General features: G+C 55.9%; 1 protein-coding gene and 1 long non-coding RNA gene across 3 annotated transcripts; one reads left to right on the top strand and one right to left on the bottom strand.

Moving 5' to 3' along the window:
* Positions 1–204: 204 nt before the first annotated feature.
* Positions 205–17054, bottom strand: LOC144732257 (protein-glutamine gamma-glutamyltransferase K-like). Of its 2 annotated transcripts, none has more exons than XM_078613679.1 (15): positions 16632–17054; positions 12920–13105; positions 12082–12285; positions 11148–11408; positions 9347–9465; positions 8748–8855; positions 8007–8181; positions 6900–7038; positions 6388–6491; positions 5786–5874; positions 4890–5043; positions 4034–4339; positions 3107–3267; positions 2581–2717; positions 205–787 (listed from the first exon to the last, which is right to left on the bottom strand). In XM_078613679.1, the coding sequence occupies exons 2-15, from the start codon at positions 13095–13097 to the stop codon at positions 775–777; spliced, it is 2148 nt and encodes a 715-aa protein (XP_078469805.1). In that variant the 5' UTR covers positions 13098–13105; positions 16632–17054; the 3' UTR covers positions 205–774. The 2 variants fall into 2 exon arrangements, with proteins under 2 accessions (XP_078469805.1, XP_078469803.1); XM_078613677.1 differs by having other exon boundaries at positions 205–800; positions 16632–17049.
* Positions 2486–9218, top strand: LOC144732258 (uncharacterized). The gene is made up of 5 exons (XR_013588171.1): positions 2486–4200; positions 4874–5111; positions 5204–5362; positions 5684–5818; positions 7645–9218. It is a non-coding gene; the product is annotated as an uncharacterized LOC144732258 (long non-coding RNA).
* Positions 17055–19147: the final 2093 nt, after the last annotated feature.

Raw genomic sequence — 19147 nt, 5'->3', positions numbered from 1 at the left:
TATGGCATCTGGCCCAGCGTGGAAGAGCAGGCCAAAGGCCTCTGGCAGGAGCTCTCCGTGCTCCGTCTCTCTTAGAGGTGGCCCCACAGCCGGCAGTGATGAGCGAGCGAGCGAGCTACAGGCATGAAGAAACCTTTACATTGACCTAAACTCATAGAACATACCGACCTCTCAAAATGCACATAGTATATATAAAAACAAAAACCGAATATAAAGGATGTTTAATATGTTTGTGGTGTAACGAAGCATCAATTAATGGATTAACATCAGACACTAATCTAAAAACTTTTTTTATTTCACCAGGTAAGGCCCACTGAGCTACGTTTGTTCTTTTTCAGGAGCGACCTGGCCACAAATGATAGCTCAACGAAGTAGCTTGTCATCAGGTGGACATTTTATGGAAACCAAATACTCTAAATGCACGTTTATAAATGTGGAAGGGGAAAATCCACGCGACCACGGGGAGAGAGAGAGACATGCAAACCCCTAAATATACAGCAGGCGTCGGGTTCGGGATCAGACCCAGGACCTCCTGTGTACCAGGCGGGGCAGTTAACATCTCCCAGCCACAGCAGCACCCCAAGGTGGCAGAGTCGGGCCGTGGGCAGCGTCGACGGCACCGGCCGCGGCATCCCCTTGACCCTGGCCGTGACCTCGCAGCTCAGTGCACGTTGAGGTCGGTGTCGCCCAGCACCTGGGTGAGTTGCCTGCACACCATGCTGCCCACGAGCTTGCGGAGTCCCGGGCGGGTGGGCGTGAGCCGCTCCCGCACTGTCACCGTCTCTCCCTTTCGGATGTCGCTGGAAAACAGCGGCGGTGAGTGAGTGAGCGAAATTAAACGCGCAGGGTAGGGGGGTGGGCGGGGGGTCAAGCGGAGCTCGGAGGAAGGCACCGCCCGAAATGAAACGCGCGGAGAGACGCCGCCGACGGGAGAGCCTTTCTGCCGAGGACAACGATGACGATGCCAGCGGCGGGCGCCTCAAGAACCCGCGGGGAAGCGTAGACAGCGCGGCGCATGCGCGTTCGGCTTCGCGGCGGACGCTACAACATCCCCATGATGGCTTTCGCAAAAGCAAGTCCACTGTGCGCCTGCCGTCGTGGTCCACTTTTGCCAAAAATTTCAAACGTTACGCCGCAAAACGACTCAGCTTGTACGAAGCAACCCTAGCACCCGTGTACGTGCGTACCCATGGTGAACTTGCTTCGCTCCGTACGTAGCCAAATGTGCTAAGCGGAGGTGTGGGGGAAAGGACAACAAACTAACTTCAAGAAGCTATTCTAAAGAAATTAGTTTTCAATGTAGCTGAGCAAAAAGTGCATAGCTTCAGTGGCTTCCTAATATCGGAAGGAAGAGCATTCCAGACGGCCGCAGAAGCGCGTCTGAAAGCGCTTGGTTATGACCTTTCTGAAAAAGAGTCATGACACTCCGTGAAATTTCCCCTGGGTAAACAAGCGTGATATTAATAAGACTGACAATCAAAGCCTCATTCCTGTGTTGTGATGCCATGTCGTTATTGGCGTAGTTACTTCACACGACGTTACAGGAAGCCTGTTCGCGGTGACGTGCTGCTTTACGTGAGTGCTGTCTGCAGCACGGGCACTTTACAGGAACGGTGCGGGATCTACATCAACAAATGAACAGATGATGGCCGAGCAAAGCGATGCGGTTGTGGATTTTGCTTGACAGGGTCAATACGAGCAGATCTCTTTTTTTTATAAATTTAAAAATGGAGCGCGGTGCCCCCCACCCCGTCCCCCCTTTCCCCTCTCCTACACAGCCACTCCCTTCCCTCCCCCTACATTACAACACAAAAAACGAATGTTCTACCGGAGCGATTTTTCGACGTAAACGAGACGATAGATACTCTCCCTGTTTAACACGTAGGCTTTCGCGACCAATATCATCCATAATAGAGGTTTTTTGGGTTAGATGGGTTCAAAGGGCTCGCATAATGCACATGCATAATGTACGTTGCCTCAGTCATCCCCCCCCCCCCCACATTGTGCAAGAGCACAGAAGAGTGGTCAACACATCTACGCCTCTATATAAGGAATGATGCAGGTGGACTTCTCCACAAATCTGGCTGTCGCCTGATGAAGCTAGTTGTAATTACTGTTACTGGCGAAACGTCGTACTGAGATTGTAAATGTTGTGGCTTGGCTCTCCAACACACCGGTGTGCTGTACTGGTAACAAATTGGCACGTTCTGTTTACGTGACAACCCTTACTAGTTGGCTGTGTCGGGTGGTGGCGGGTTTTAACGACATACATTTACGCGATCTAACCCAAAACACCTCTATCATAGATTCTCTTCCCCCCTCTTCCCCGAGTTGACTTTCACCCCTCGGCCCCCCTCCATCAAATCAGAATGTGTCGGGTACATGGGTACATGGGTATATCGGCCCAGCGGATATTCGCGAACCGTTGTGGTTTTTTTTCACCCAACGTTCTGCGACGGGCCTACGTTCTTGTGTAAAGCAAATATATATATACATATTTTTTTTCAACAGCGCGGTGCCTGCGGCGACGGGGGTTACCGCCCGAGGCGGGCGCCATCGCCAACACGCGGACAATCTCACCCGTGGCGGATGACCTTGTTCTGCTGCAGCCCTGTGGCCTCCAGCCTGAAGGTGACCCCCTGCAGCACTGCGGGCAGCGGGTTCGTGAAGCTGACCTCAGCCATGAAGTCCCAGCCGCTCCGCACCTCGCCCAGCACCTGCTCGGAGGGAGGCGGCAACCCGACAGACAGACACACGCACACACGCACAGACGAGACAGACAGACACACACACAGACGAGACACACACACGCGAGACAGACACACACACGCAGAGATGAGACAGACACACACACGCACACACACGCACAGACGAGACACACACAGACGAGACCGATACATACACAAGAAAAGCTCACATACACACACATACAGGTACAAGTCACATGTCCACTGCTTGATGATGTGGAGCCACGTGTGGTCGTGCTGGTGGTGGCTCTGAAGCTGGTGGTGATGATGGTGATAGTCATGATGGTGGTGGTGATAAGGAGGGGCTGGTGGTTAGTGCGCCATGCTACGACCGCGGCGGGCGAGAGGGAGCGACTCACGGCGATGTGGAGCGGCGTCAGCGTGAGGTGGAAGGCTCGCTGCGCGACGAGCGGCTGGCTCGTCTCGAGCACCCGCCCCGTGGCCGTGAGCATGAGGCCGCCCTGGTCCACCAGCATGCCCAGGTACTCGCCCCGACGCACCTGCAGCACCACCTGGTGCTCTGGGCCGCAGGGGTGACAGGGGGGGGGGTGAGTGCAAACCAAGTGAAAGGCTGACAATGTAGAGATGACAATAACGTTATTGTTACTCAGATCAGAATCTGTATTTAGACTGGAGGAGGAAGCGATGAGCTATGAAGATCTTTTTTCACAGATGTCCAGTATGGCCGGGTCAGAAAGTTCCAACAGCAAACAATACAAACACACGATAACAAGGCAAAAAATTGAGAAACTGGTAAAACAAGTCACTAAATATGAATACGTAATTAATTAATTAATTTCATAAGTCCGATTTATCAAGATGGGCAAGGCAGCAATAACGACACCAAAACATTCCCAGACCACCCCGAGGTAACGCCACACAGCAGCAGTCCCTCATCATCGATACGCAGGCAATGATCAAGGTTACAAATTATTCATGTAGAGATGCAGATGCTACATCTCTTTCACATGTCCTCTCCACGTGAATAAAACGTTAAAGTAATTTTGACACAACTCACCGGCCCCATGGCCTTCTGGGAGTGCATCAGCGGCATTGATTAAATGTAAGCAAACTGTGGACCGGATTCGACACACAATGTCACATCAGCAGAGTCAGGCTAAAGTTTATGGGCTTCCAATACATGGAGAGAGAAAAATAATAGGAGCGAATCCAGAGCTTAATTTAAGTAATTTCAGCCACAGCTATCTGGGTTTGAGCTCTTTCCACGTGTCCATGTGTCTATCCGTCCCTCCGTCCCTCCGTCCGTCCGTGTGTCCGTTCGCTACCGGCGCCCGGCGGGAGGTCCACGTCGAATCTCTGCCGCTTGACGGCGGAGCGCACGACGCCCGTGTAGAAGAGGGCGTCGCAGTGCAGCAGCAGCGAGACGCGGCGCTCCTCGCCGTCCACGCTGTGGTTCTTGAGCCGCACGCCCAGCGCCACGTCGCGGCCCATGGTGAGGGCGCCGTCCGGCGGCGCCGTCACCTCCAGGACGACGTCGTGGTTGGGCCGCGAGCCCAGCGCCTCCGCCAGCAGGCTGGGCTTGGTGCCGTACCTGCAGGCCATCTCCACCGAGACGCGCTCTTCATCCGAGCCTGCGCACACACACGCGGCGCGCACTCCTTCATTCTTCATTTATTCGTGTGTCCATTCGACCATTCGTTCAAACGGTAAATCATTCGTGGGGCTATTCGGACGGTTCGCAGCGCAGTGCGCTAACCATTGTAATGCCACTCCCCAATAAACAGTGCACGCTCACAAAGATAAAGATCCCCCGCATAGCCTTCAACAGACTGGGAAGTGCTGCTAACGAGCACCTATGAAGGCCGGCACACAAGAGAGAAGGCCGCCAACACCACGCCCTGCCGCCTTTGTCTCCCCAGTGGCGATGTTCACACACCACACCAGGGACTCATTTGAGGCGTGCTAATCCCTGCACCACTGCTCAAAGACAAAGATCTCCCTTATAGCCTGAACGGACTGTTGCGGCAAGTGCTGTTAGCGAACACCTATAAAGGCTGGCCCGGCACACGAGGGGGTGGGTGGTCAGCACCGCGCCCGGCCACACACACCCCCCTGTCTGCTCATAATCACAACATGTATTTACCCCCCCCCCCCCCCCCCCCCAGGGGCACTCGCGCTCACCCTCCGGGTACTTGTACGCGTGAGTGATGTCTTCGCGGTTGTCCGAGCCGATGGCCTTGGTGCTGATGCAGTGGCCAACCGCCCTCCGCTCCACGTCCACGGGCGACAGCTCCCCGTCCAGCCCCACCTTCCAGTACACCTTGTCGCTGTTCACCTGCGGCGCACGCAGCCGAGCAAAAACGACGGTCGCGGGAGCGCGGAGATTTACATTCACGTTGTAAGGTATTTTTGCATGACCGCAGTCGCACACTCCTGGAGAGTTTCTAATTTTACGTTTGTGCATCCGGAATCCGCATCTGCCGTGGTTTGTGCAGCGGATGCAGTTCAGGGTGGACCGTGAGCTTGGAGTGGATGCTGGCAGCCTTCACACGGCCCACTCTGTTAACAGACGAATTCCATCAACGTGGCTACCGAACATCGACCATCGACCTCAAAGTCTCCAGAGCAACAACAGAAAATGGCGAACAAAGACCGTAAGCAGGAAGACTTATTCACAATTCTAGCTGTCGTCTGATGAAGCTGGTTGTAATCGCCAGTGAAACGTCATACTCAAATTTTAAACGTTGTGGGTTTACTCTGCAACACACCGGTGTGCTGAAGTATTAACGTTTTGTTTACGTGACACGTTTATATTCATGCGATCTAACCCAAAAAAAAAATATTTTTATGAAAAACATTGGTCGCCAAAGCCTACACAAGTTAAAGCGATGTGGTTGTGAATTTATCTTCACTTGCGTAAAACGATCAGATTTAAATGTTTGCTTTATTTAATAACGATTTTACAATTTTAACAGAGCGGTGTCCGTCTGCAGCGGGAGCGCCCTGGAGCTGCGAGGCGGCGCGCGGCACGCGGCACGCGGCACGCGGCACGCGGCGCGGACCGGAGGGCCACTCACCTCTGCAAACACGAACTTGGTGTCGTAGGGCAGGTACACGATGCCGCTCTTCACCGCGTTCACGGGGGACGGTCCACAGCGGAAGATCCCTGCGGGAGACAAAGATCCCCCAGCCCCACCCCGCCACGTCGCCATTAACGGACTGTCGGGGGCAAAGTGCCGTTCGCGAGTAACAGCGGCACCAACGAAGGCCGGCACGGTGGAACACGAAAGGGGTGAGTGGCCAGCACCACGCCCGGCCCGCCCTTGTCTCGCGAGTGGCGCTGTTTGTAGATTTAAGGTCGAGTCGCACGCAAACGCAGGCCAGCGCAGAGAGCTGGGAACCAGCCTTCACCCGCGGGAAAATTCACAAAGGACATCACCCAAATATCGACGTTTTTTTGTTGCTGCCAACTGTGCTCACGCACCACGAATCTCCCGTGTTTTAAATAGCGCGAGCTACTGGCTAGGCAGGACCATCCGCGTAATGAATCGGATAAGCTCAAGGAAGAGACCCGTCCTCGCTATTACGATGTTGAATTTCCACCACCGCTGGTAGGGGGCTTGGAGTGGAAATCCGCACCGTCCCGCGTTTGTTGCACAGAGCACAGCGTCGGCGTCACCTTCGCTGTTCTCCTGCGGGGTGGCGTCCACGATCTGCCATCCGCCGTAGCCGAGCGGCAGGTCGGGCCTCGCCATCCAGCACTCGCTCCACACGTGGTAGTTCCTGCGGCGGGGCGAAGGAGGGGTAGGTTGGAGGGGTAGGTTGGTGGGGTTTGGAGGTGGGGGTGCGGTTTGGCCATACTTCATCGCGCCGGTCAGTCCGAGTTAATGGAATTAAACTCAGGTCGCTGGGTTGATGACTCTCGGTGTGCGATGCGTTACAGCAAACGCCAGCACGGTGCACGAGGGGGGAAGGCGCGGCCAATACCAGGCTCAGCGAACTTTGTCTCCCCACCGGGGCAAATCATCTTAAGAGCGGCCCTGGACCAATTCAGAAATTGCCCACCAATGAGCAGGATTGGTGACTCTCAACGCAAAAACACACACGCACGCACGCACGCACGCGCGCGCGTAAGGAAGCCTGCACTCGTACGCATGCACTCACGCACACGGGCGCCGCAGACACTCCTACCAGATGGAGTCCTTGTTGAGGTCGTCGCGGGGCGCCAGGCTCTCGTCCAGGTAGACGTCGTAGGACATGCTGGCGTCGCGGTCGTGGGCCGAGCAGTAGTTGGTGACCGGGCGGCTCGGGATGCCCAGGCAGCGCAGCACTGCACCGTCGCACCACAATGACAACGACAACAACAGCTGCTGCTGCTGCTGCCACCGAGTGACTTGTGCCAGGCCTAGGTACGTTTTTGATGTTACGTGAAGTGAGGAAGGTTCGCTGGAAGGTCACGGGACACACCCAGGTGTCACGGGTTAACTGGCAGATACACCACCTCACTGCGTTTTAGCCGCCCGGTGCTCCGCTCGTTGTTGTGAGCGTCGCTCCTCTGCCCTCCTTTGCGGTTGGAGGGTGGCTGCCTCCAACTGGCGCCACGGTGGCGAGATGTTAACTAGCTCGCCTGGTATACAAGAGATCGTGGGTTCAATTCCGACCCTGACACCTGTATATTTGGGGTTTGCATGTTCTCCCCATGGACGCGTGGAATTTTCTCCAGGTCCTCTGGTTTTGACCTCCACATTTAGAATCAACGCATTTAGAGTATTTGGCTGCTATAAATTTCCACATGATAAGCCACTTCATTGAGCTATTATTTATGGCCAGGTTGCTTCTGAAAAATAGCTATATAACTCAGTGGGCCTTACTTGGTAGAATATATATTTTTTATATATATAGTTTTAGTTAAACTGCCTATTTGCATCCTTCACAGAGGCCGATCTTGACACCGCTGGTACCGGTCATCGGCAAGTCCGCTCAGCTCTACATCTGGCCAATGCACCACCCACGTGCTGATGCGGCGATGACGGCGCTGCGCCGCTACCGACGGCGACAACGTCGCTGACGACGACGACGACGACGACTCCAACGACAGTGCTGACCGCGGTGACAACGACGGTGCTCGCGGTCGGCCTGTGCCAACCAACCGGCAACCGGCTTGAACTCTCAACCTCGCGCCGGCAAACTGAGCCGTCCCCCCAGCTGACGACGACGTCATCGTCGTCATCGCCGTCATCGTCGTCATCACCATCATCGTCGTCATCATTGTCGTCCTCATCATGGTCTCATCCTCACCGCTGGTGGCGACTCCGGCGAACACCCAGCACTGGCCGTACTTCACGGGCCGCCGCGACATCTTGAAGTCGAGCAGAATCTCCGCGCTGCCGTTCCACGCCGTGGGGGCGACTCCGCCCGTGTAGTTGTCCACCCAGCAGCCCTCCACCACCCCGTTGTCGTCCTGGGAGTTGACCTGCGACGCGCGTGAGGAGGGGTGGACGCGCGAGGATTTGTCTCTCGCTTGGTTGCCAAGATGGCTTGGGGAGTGGAGATTGTCAGCGCCATGCACTACCACGAGAGTACAAGGTGCCCGTCAATCCTACATCACTGTGTCTGGCATTCATGAGAACTGCGCGAAAGGAAATCTGGTAACCCTCAGTACTATTCACACACGTGTATTGCCCACCACACACACACCACTACACACACCACCACACACGCTACTGCATACACCAACAACAACAACCGCCATTCACCACTAAGTGGCGGTGACGTCACCACGACGCTTGTGCCAGGCCATGTGCACCTTGAGGCCACGTGAAGTGTCGAACGCCCGCTGGCAGGAGGTCACGGGGCAGACCCAGGTGCCACGGGTTGACTGACAGACGACTGCCCGATGCACCACCTGTGCCCCCTACTGTGCCAACTTGCTGTGCCTTAGCCACCCGGCGCTCTGCTCGTTGTTTTGAGCGTCGCTCCTCCGCCCTCCGTTGCTGGAGGGCGACTGCCTCCATGACGTGGGGGACACTGCGGACTCACGGCGGCGGAGGCGACGCGAGCCACCGTCACGGGGCTGTCCCGGCCGGGCAGCGGGAGGCGGCCGCAGTCCAGCACCGAGAGGGCGGCGTCCAGAACCCCGTACTCGTACTGAGAGACGCACACGCACACGCACACACACACACACGCACACACACACACACGCGCACGTGTACACACAGAAAGCACAAAGGTCCCCCAGATAGCCTTCAACAGACGGTCGGGGCGAGTGCTGTTAGCGAGCACCTATTAAGGCCGGCACGGCACACTATCGGGTGGGTGGCCATCGCCACGCTCGGCCACCTTTGTTTCCCCAGTGCTGATAAAGGGCTGTTTCGACAGAAGAGATCTGAAATGACTCGGCGCTGATGTCAGCCGTCGCTGGAAATCGAACTCAGGTCGCTAAGTCCACGGCGCAAGTGCGCGAACCGTTACGCCACCGCTTCACCCTAAAACGTGCTCCTACACACAAAAGGCAAAGATCTCCCGCATAGCCTGTAACTGTTGGGGCAAGTGCTGCACCTACGGTGGACTTAATCCAGACGTACGAACACTCCGCCACAGCTACCTGGGTTCAAGCCGGGCGTTGCGCGACGCTTCACCTGCCCGAAGTTCCAGACGCGCGACACGATCTGGTCGCGCGTCCCGTGGAAGATCCTGCCGATGTCGTTGAGGACGTACTCCTCCCGCTCCGCCTCGCTCTCCATGTAAACGCCGTCCTCTGTGCGACCACACATGAGCACGCATGAGCACGCACGAGCACACACGAGCACGCATGAGCACGCACGAGCACACACGAGCACACACGACCACACACGAGCACGCATGAGCACGCTCACGGTGAGTGAGTCAGTCGGCGGTGGCGGCAAGACCCGGACTGGCCATAGGGCAGCAGTCCGGAGGGCAAATGCCCGGAGGGTCGGTGGGGGGGCCGGTCTGTGCGGGGAAATTGCAAATGTGATCAGAAAATAAGGAAATACATTTTTATGAAAATATTTCATGGCCTCTAATGTGTATTTCACATATCAGGGGACCTTTTTTCCAGTATCAAAGTATGACAAATTTAAATTGGTTTTACCCTTTCTGGCAATAGAACAGGTGGCAATGTCGTCCATCTTATCAGAGCGAGTTCGTTTGCATGTTCACCACACGCACGTGAGGCTAATGAGGCTTGTCTCTGTTTGGTGTTTGAACATCTTAACACCGGTGGTCTTATTGCCAGAAAGGGTCAAACCGATTCTTATTTTTCATACTGTACGTCACATCGTAACATCCAGTTAACTCCAAAGCTTGAATCTGAGCCCGCTGTTTTTACAAATACCTGGGCCGATTTTTAGTCCCAGTCCATCACTGGTAAGCGTCCAGCGACTGACAGCGGCTCAGCTCCATGACCCACACAGGGCCCACAGTAAAACCACTCCAAGCCAGCCTCGGGGAGAGCGAGCGAGAGAGAGCGAGAGAGGGCGCGAGGCCGAGTGTTTGGAATTGTTGCAATCTGGCTTATTGAGACAATGCCCCGAATGAATCAAGAGGGGCAAGGTCACGGACAGTAGAGAAGCCGGCTTAATGGTAGCTGACCGGAGCTTTGGATTTAAACGTGCGGTCAGCACGCCGGCGGTGGCCGCGTTGACCCGATCGAATCGTGCCGTCGCCGCCGCGTGTCACCCATTAACGACTCTCACAGGGCGGTGCACACCCTCTCTGCGTTGGAGAACGGCCCGCGGAAGTGGATATCGCTGAACTACTTCCAACAGCCGTTTGAAGTGTTACCCCTGGTCCGCAGAGTAAGGTGGGGGGGGGGTGATGGGCGGGGCAGCACTTCCTCCACCCGCCCCGCCATGGACGGGAATGCTCGCAGAATGGCAGCCAAACCAAAATGTCATTCTCAGAGCTCGGATTTGGCCAAATGGAGGGCAGAAGCAATCGCAGGCGGTCACCGGGAGTCGACTGTGGTGAAGCCAGACCACCGCATAAGGAGCCCGCGGAGTGTTAATCGCCGTGATGTCTCCTTTGTAGTTGTGGATCGGGCCATTGCGTCGTCATACGTTGTGGTCTGGATGTCCACAGCGGAAGGTCAAACCCCCAGGGGATCTTCGGCGTTGGGTCCGTCACAAGGTGGTGTTTCTTAAACGAGTTTCTTTTGAACTCCACGGAGGTGCAGTAAACGGGCTGGAAAACCTGGCCTGCCTCGGCACGATGGTGAGGAGAGCCTCCACTGCAGCAGGACCAGGTCACGGGGACTGCCGTGGCAATGAGAAAACTGAACAAGGTCGATTTTTCGTTGTTGTGTTTAACGAGCCATTGCAATGGCACTGGCGTTGTGCAACGAAGTCGCTTGTGTTTCGCGTGCGACGTTCCACGAACGTTTACGGGGCAGCCCAGCCCGGTACGGGATTCGCTCACCTGGGCACCAGGGGTTGAAGAGGAAGTAGAGGTCGGTGTTGGGGTCGCGGGAGGAGCGGTAGAGGCCGCCCGCGCTCAGCGTCGCCACGTGGAAGCGGTACTTGCCCACGATGCACTTGGGCGACGTGTGGACGAGCAGGGCCATCCGCGCGCCCTGCGAGCCCGTGACCGTCGCCTTCCAGGTGCCGGGCTCCACCTCCTCGCCCGGCTCGGCCAGCGGGATTGGGATGTAGGTGCCACGATCGATCCTCGGGTACTTTCCTGGGGAAGCCAAAACAGAATGTCGGGTTCAGTGGGTTCTCAAACATCTTGGAGGAAATGGAGCAGCGCAGAGAAAACTCCCACGGCGTGGTGAGGCAAACCTCTAGCCCAGTGGATCAACCGAGTAACTCCCTTGCCTGACCCAACGTGTTTCTGAGAAATAAATGTATTCATTAATGAACATCAACATTTTAACCAATTGTCCATTTTGTGAGGCATATCCCTAACTAGCTAAGCAACCGCAAGTGAATAAAAACATAAACTCAACGGACGCTCTGCGTGCGTCACGGAATATGTTCGCGCTTGCTGGTTACTCTTGTAAAGCCGCATTGTTTACGATCAATGAGTTCACAAAGGCCCTTTACATCCTTCTAGGTTCCCATATGGATTTAAAATGTCATCGTCGTTATTTTATATTGGCAGATTCACACGTGATTATTCACCGAATGACTCTCAGGCATGACATGTCACACATTTATAAATCACCTCACGTGCCCCCTGGGACATTGCCACGTGGTACCTCCAGGGGGCCCTACCAGTCAACGCCCCTTGACAGGGCCTAGCCCACAGTCACGGGCCTAGCTCACAGTCACGGGCCCAAAGACAAAGGGCCACACACGCACGTGGCGTGGGGTGGCGGGGTCGACGTATCGCGGCCGCGAGCGGCCCTCACCGATGTAGAGCTCCAGCTGCAGGCGGTCGGAGCGCGGCTCGAAGGGGCGGCTGAACGTGACGGTGACGGGGAAGGGGAGGCCCCGGCGCAGCACGGGCAGCGGCGTCTCGTAGCGCTCCGTGCGGTGCTCCAGCCGCGTGCGCCCCTCCTGCTCGCCGTGCAGCTCCACGGCCCACACCCCCAGCAGTGGGACCCCCCCCGCACCTGCGCGGCACGGCTCGAGTCAACTCAGACTTTTCTTTTTACTTATCACCACCAAGGTGGGAGACTCAAGAGGCCAGGACAGTCGCGTTTGCGGAGCGCTGGCGAACAGAGCGGAACAACGCGGACGTCCAGAGACTGGGACATCATCGCACGCCTCCCCCTGGCTTTGACGTCCCTCATCCTCCTCCTCGTTGAAGACACTGGCGGTGGAGCCAGCAACCGCGTCAGAACATCGAGAGGCCGATATGCGCGGGCATCACGAACGCGAAGAGCTCCCGTCTCTGTCGGCGGGGTCACGAAATCCTCGTGGGAGAACGCGACGGCTTCTGGCGGCCGTTCCATGCACAATGCTGCCAACCCACGCGGTTCACCCGCATTCGTGTAAAGGGGAATCGAGTTTTCGGGTCTATACGGCGTACAGCTGTTTCAATACGGGCAACAAAATTTGTCTTTTGTGTCTATTTGTTTGTGTTTCTCCCTCGTGATGGGGCTTTGTAGGATGAACGTTGAGATGTATAAGGGGCACGGGGTGACCAATAAGGTCTGAATTGGTCTGCAATAAGGTAGGCAGCACTGATTAGGGGTTGACAGGGGTGCATGCAGGGGGGGTTGGGGGGGGGGGCGGTTGTCGAACCCGGGGGTCCAGTGGTGCGGGGCCGCCCGCCGGCCACCTCGGACGAGGAGCTCCCCGTGTCCTCGACGGCGGTGAGCACCGTGTCGATCGGGGCGAAGGACCGCGGCGCCGCGGTCTTCCCCTTCCGCGCCCCGGAGCCCTCGGCCTCCGCGCGGAAGTCGCCAAAGTCTTCCCACATGCTTGCTCCTGGACACGACGAGAGGGGAGAGGAGCCGGGAGCGACATCGCCTCGTCGACGTCGCCTCGTCACCGGCGCACGCGGGCGGGTGCCGCTTTGGCCTTGCGCTGCGCAGGGACGGCTGCCGTTGCGTTAGGGCCCCCCCCTAGGCCACAATACTTTGCGTTCAGACGCTTCGTTACCTTACGGGTGAAGTATTTTCCCATGTCTATGCTACCTTCGTCAATATACACCGACCAACGTGGTAAATGCAGTCAAATAACCCCCGTGAGCCGCGTGGTTTGGAGAGGCCCTCATCCAGCAGTGGATTGACTAACGTACTGTACTCTACATCTTGACGTCACCCACGATCCTCTACAACAATTCACAAGAAGTGGAATCCACTTCATCGACCCCCCGCAGGGACGAGGAACTGAGTCGATCCCCGACTGGGACTTGAACTCACGGCCTTAGAACTCACGGTCTTCACATTCCGTAACCACGGCACCACAAACTCAGCCGAAACGCGGGGGTCAACAAACAAACAAACGGGGCCTCTATAAAACAAAGCATTTCAAGAATAATGGCAGAGGCTATGGCTTAATTATTTTTCTCATGGATTTCATTTTCTTCCGGAGCCCCCAAAAACTTCAACTCCTTTGACTCAATCCCTCGCCCCCCCCGCAGACAAGACAGCAGTGGGGTGGGGGGAGTGGGGGGGAGAAGGAAACATATTTTCTACAACTCAGCCATGGACAGCTCCGGCTGAGCCTAGACGTGGGAGACTGCGCCCGAGCGAGAAGTCGGAGGAAGTTATTTTATGCAGCCCATGAATATTGTCATCCGCGCGGCAACAGGTGCCCTGTGGATCATTCGAGGCAGCCGCCGCCAGACTGGCTGAACGTAAAGAAAATGGAACTGCACGACAAACCGAGTCGGCCACCGCCTCGCGTCGATGTACAGCGATTCGCTCAGGCCAACATCAAACCTCTGGCTTGCTGAATTATGCAAAGAAATGTTGCACGTGCTTCTTACAAAAGAACTAAACATGGCATGGCAACTCAAGTGTCACGGTGGCGAGATGTTAACGACCTCGCCTGGCGTACAGATGGACGTGGGTTCGATCGCCACCACGACGACGCCTGCTGCTGTATATTTGGAGTTTGCGGTGTTTCTCTCCCGTGGTCGCGTAGATTTTTCTCCGGGTCCTCCGGTTTTTTTCCTCCACATTTAGAATCATCGTCACGCGTCAGACTGTTTGTCTGCTATAAATGTCCACGTGATGATAAGCCACAAATCGAACCCAGGCGCTTCTTGCTGCGAGGCACGAGTCGTCACCTCTGCGCCACTGCCGTGCAACATCCAACACAGCACCCACACCGCATCCCATACAGCACCCACACCGCATCCCATACAGCACCCACACCACATCCCATACAGCACCCACACCGCATCCCATACAGCACCCACACCACATCCCATACAGCACCCACACCACATCCCATACAGCACCCACACCACATCCCATACAGCACCCACACCGCATCCCATACAGCACCCACACCACATCCCATACAGCACCCACACCACATCCCATACAGCACCCACACCACATCCCATACAGCACCCACACCACATCCCATACAGCACCCACACCGCATCCCATACAGCACCCACACCGCATCCCATACAGCACCCACACCGCATCCCATACAGCACCCACTCCACATCCCATACAGCGACCCACTCCACATCCCATACAGCACCCACACCACATCCCATACAGCACCCACACCGCATCCCATACAGCACCCACACCACATCCCATACAGCATCCACACCACATCCCATACAGCACCCACACCACATCCCATACAGCACCCACACCACATCCCATACAGCACCCACACCGCATCCCATACAGCACCCACACCACATCCCATACAGCACCCACACCGCATCCCATACAGCACCCACACCACATCCCATACAGCACCCACACCACATCCCATACAGCACCCACACCGCATCCCATACAGCACCCACACCACATCCCATACAGCACCCACACCACATCCCATACAGCACCCACACCGCATCCCATACAGCACCCACACCGCATCCCATACAGCACCCACACCACATCCCATACAGCACCCACACCACATCCCATACAGCACCCACACCACATCCCATACAGCACCCACACCACATCCCATACAGCACCCACACCACATCCCATACAGCACCCACACCGCATCCCATACAGCACCCACACCGCATCCCATACAGCACCCACACCGCATCCCATACAGCACCCACACCACATCCTATACAGCACCCACACCACATCCTATACAGCACCCACACCGCATCCCATACAGCACCCACACCGCATCCCATACAGCACCCACACCACATCCCATACAGCACCCACACCACATCCCATACAGCACCCACACCACATCCTATACAACACCCACACCACATCCCATACAGCACCCACACCACATCCCATACAGCACCCACACCACATCCCATACAGCACCCACACCACATCCTATACAGCACCCACACCACATCCCATACAGCACCCACACCGCATCCCATACAGCACCCACACCACATCCCATACAGCACCCACACCACATCCTATACAGCACCCACACCACATCCTATACAGCACCCACACCACATCCTATACAGCACCCACACCACATCCCATACAGCACCCACACCGCATCCCATACAGCACCCACACCGCATCCCATACAGCACCCACACCACATCCCATACAGCACCCACACCACATCCTATACAGCACCCACACCACATCCCATACAGCACCCACACCGCATCCCATACAGCACCCACACCACATCCTATACAGCACCCACACCGCATCCCATACAGAACCCACACCACATCCTATACAGCACCCACACCACATCCCATACAGCACCCACACCGCATCCCATACAGCACCCACACCGCATCCTATACAGCACCCACACCACATCCTATACAGCACCCACACCACATCCTATACAGCACCCACACCGCATCCCATACAGCACCTACACCACATCCTATACAGCACCCACACCACATCCTATACAGCACCCACACCACATCCTATACAGCACCCACACCGCATCCCACACAGCACGCACACCACATCCCATACAGCACCCACACCACATCCTATACAGCACCCACACCACATCCCATACAGCACCCACACCACATCCCATACAGCACCCACACCACATCCCATACAGAACCTTTAACACGTCTAACTCAGAGACCACGAATCATCCAACACAGCACCCACACCGCATCCAAAATATGTCGACCGATACCCAAGAGACATCGCATTCCGCGCCGAACCCTCGACGCGACCGATGACACGAAGCCGCGACCCGCACGTGGCAGTCGCGACTCAATGGCTCCATAGACAAGGCCAACGAGCGCAGTTGGCGCAAAAAACACGACGAGAGTAAATGAATATTCACTCAACGCCAAGGCCGCGAGTTTGACATTTTAGCCACTTACAAACGACTGCAGCAGCTGCGTGACTCGGAGACACTGGCGGATGCGTGCGTGCTCCGCGTGTGTCTGTCTGTGTGTCTGTCTGTGTCTGTCTGTGTGTGTCTGTCTGTGTCTGTCTGCGTGTATCTGTCTGCGTGTGTCTGTGTGTCTGTGTCTGTGTCTGTCTGTCAGCGTGTGTCTGTATGTGTGTCTGTGTCTGTCTGTCTGCGTGAGTCTGCGGTGTGTCTCGAGTCTCAAGTGTCTCGGCAACACGTGGTGGTAACTCCACCCCGGCCACGACCCTTCCAATCTCCACACTGGCCTGGGGCGTGCACACTTGCGGGACCCAATGGGACTGGAGCTTAAAATAAGTCGCTCTAAGTTGACGCTTCTCCCCGGAGGAAGGGAGGGGGGACTCAGAGGGCAGAGACCACGGCCGACGCCACCTCCACCAAGTGCAGGGGTTTGACCGCCCGTGATTGAAGTTCGCGAACCTAGCGGGTTGCTGGTCTCGTGTCGGTCACCAATGACTGCACAAACAAACAAAGACACGGCAGCTGATTCTGCGGTCCAGCCCCTCATTGAGTCAAATTCCAGATGATGAGAATTACACAGATCAGTGTGGAAGTGCCGATTGTGTGGGCCACTGGGGCGGTGTTGGGTTCGCTTCAAGGTCCTTGCAACGCAGTCCCGCGACTTTCGTCAGCAACAGACACAGGGAAGGTGTGGGGGCTTTGCCCGCGTCGACGCACCCGGCGGCGTTGGCCTCGTGGTACTGGGTCGGGCGGCGAGACCGAGCGTCTCGCGGTCGCTCGCTGTTGTTTTGCTGCATTTCCGAACCTTCGAAATCGATTACGCAATTAGAACTCATGTCGTTTATTTATTGATCAAAGGGGCGCCACGGTGGCTAGGAGATGTTAACTACCTCGCTTGGCATGCAGGAGGTCGGGGCTGATGCCTGCTGCTGTCTATTTAGAGTTTGCGTCTCTCTCCCCGTGGTCGCGTAGATGTTTTTCTCCGGGTTCCTCTCCACGTTTAGAACCAACGTGCGTCTCAAGTGTTTGGCTGCTATAAATGTCCAAATAATGGGCCACATTGTTGAGCTATCATTTGTGGCCAGATCGCTTCTGAAGAATAAGTGGATACCTCAGTGGGCTTTGTCTGGTAGGATGGAGAGATGGTTTAGTGTTTTATTTGTTTGTGTTTGGGTGACTTGTTTACCTTGCCTGTACTTTGCACCCCTATCGTGTTTGTGTATTGTTTGATTGTCGTAACGTTCTTACCCAGTGCCCCTACTGGACATCTGTAAAACAAGAGCTTTATAGCTCATCGGATTCCTCCAGTAAAAATTAAATATTCCGATTTACATCGCGAGACGGGCCACGGCGGAGGGCATCTTACTACAAAATTTGTTGCCGCCCGCGTGGAACTCCCGCGGGAAACAAACAGAAAATAATCCCCCACGCACCCCCCAGGGCACCGTGAATCAGCCACCGCCTTTGCTGACACTGCCGCCGCCTGCTGCTGCCTCATATTTTTGGCGCCCGGCGCTCCGCTCGTTGTTGTGAGCGTCGCTCCTCCGCCCTCCGTTGTGGTTGGAGGGCGACTGCCTCCAACTGCCCAGTAGCGTCCTGCACGAGCCTCCTCTATGGAGGCCGATCTTGACACCGCTGGTACCAATCATCGGCAAGTCCACTTAGCTCCACATCCTCCCGTACCGCATCAGTCCATCTCTTCTCCAGCCCATGTCGTGCCCGTTTAGCCCCCTCTATGCGGCCAACCAGATTGGGTATGCGGTGGCTGGGCATGAGGGCTACATGACCCAGCCTACGCAGCCTTGCCTGCCGGAGGAGCTCACTGATTGGAATGTGTTCAGATCTTTTTTTAGGATTTGCAAGCTCCTCACACAATACAGCCTGGTTAAACCCAGGATGGATCGTTGGCAGGCCAACCTGAATGTTTATAACCGGCGCAGATGTTCCATTAGAGGGGTCCATGTTTAACAAGCATAGAGAAGGGAGGGAATGACTGTGGCCGAGAAGACCCGAAGCTTCGTGCGGAGCGACAGACCAGGTAGCTTCCACACAGCATTGCGCAGCCGATGAAAAGATAATGCCGCCCGACTGATTCGAAGTGAGACGTCCGCTGTTAAACTGGAGCCGGTCATAAGCACACTGCCCAAGTATGGGAAACTCTCCACTCTCTCCACAACTGCTCCATCACCAATGGGGAGCTGAGGGGTGGAGTGTTTGGTGGCACAAAATACCCAGGTAGGTGCTTAATTTTGGTGGGGCTGATGGTAAGACCCCACCTCCAGGTTCAACAGCAGCGCCTCAAACTCCTCCTCTGAGTGAGCAGCAATCACCAGATCATCAGCATACATAACATAGTTGACCAATAGGGAGCCATCCCTCGACCGCACCCGGACATCGATCAGCCTCCCGTTGAATCTGTACCAGATGTACATTTCTCCGGTACAGCTATGGAAAGCTTCTCGAACTACGTGGTCAAAGATGATGTTATATAATGTGGGAGCCAGA

The sequence above is a fragment of the Lampetra planeri genome, chromosome 42, assembly GCF_965212315.1.
Source record: "Lampetra planeri chromosome 42, kcLamPlan1.2.h2, whole genome shotgun sequence".
In the NCBI taxonomy this organism is placed as follows: Eukaryota; Metazoa; Chordata; class Hyperoartia; order Petromyzontiformes; family Petromyzontidae; genus Lampetra; species Lampetra planeri.
The sequence above is the reverse complement of the archived record's forward strand: the minus strand, read 5'-3'. Positions and strand labels throughout refer to the sequence as shown.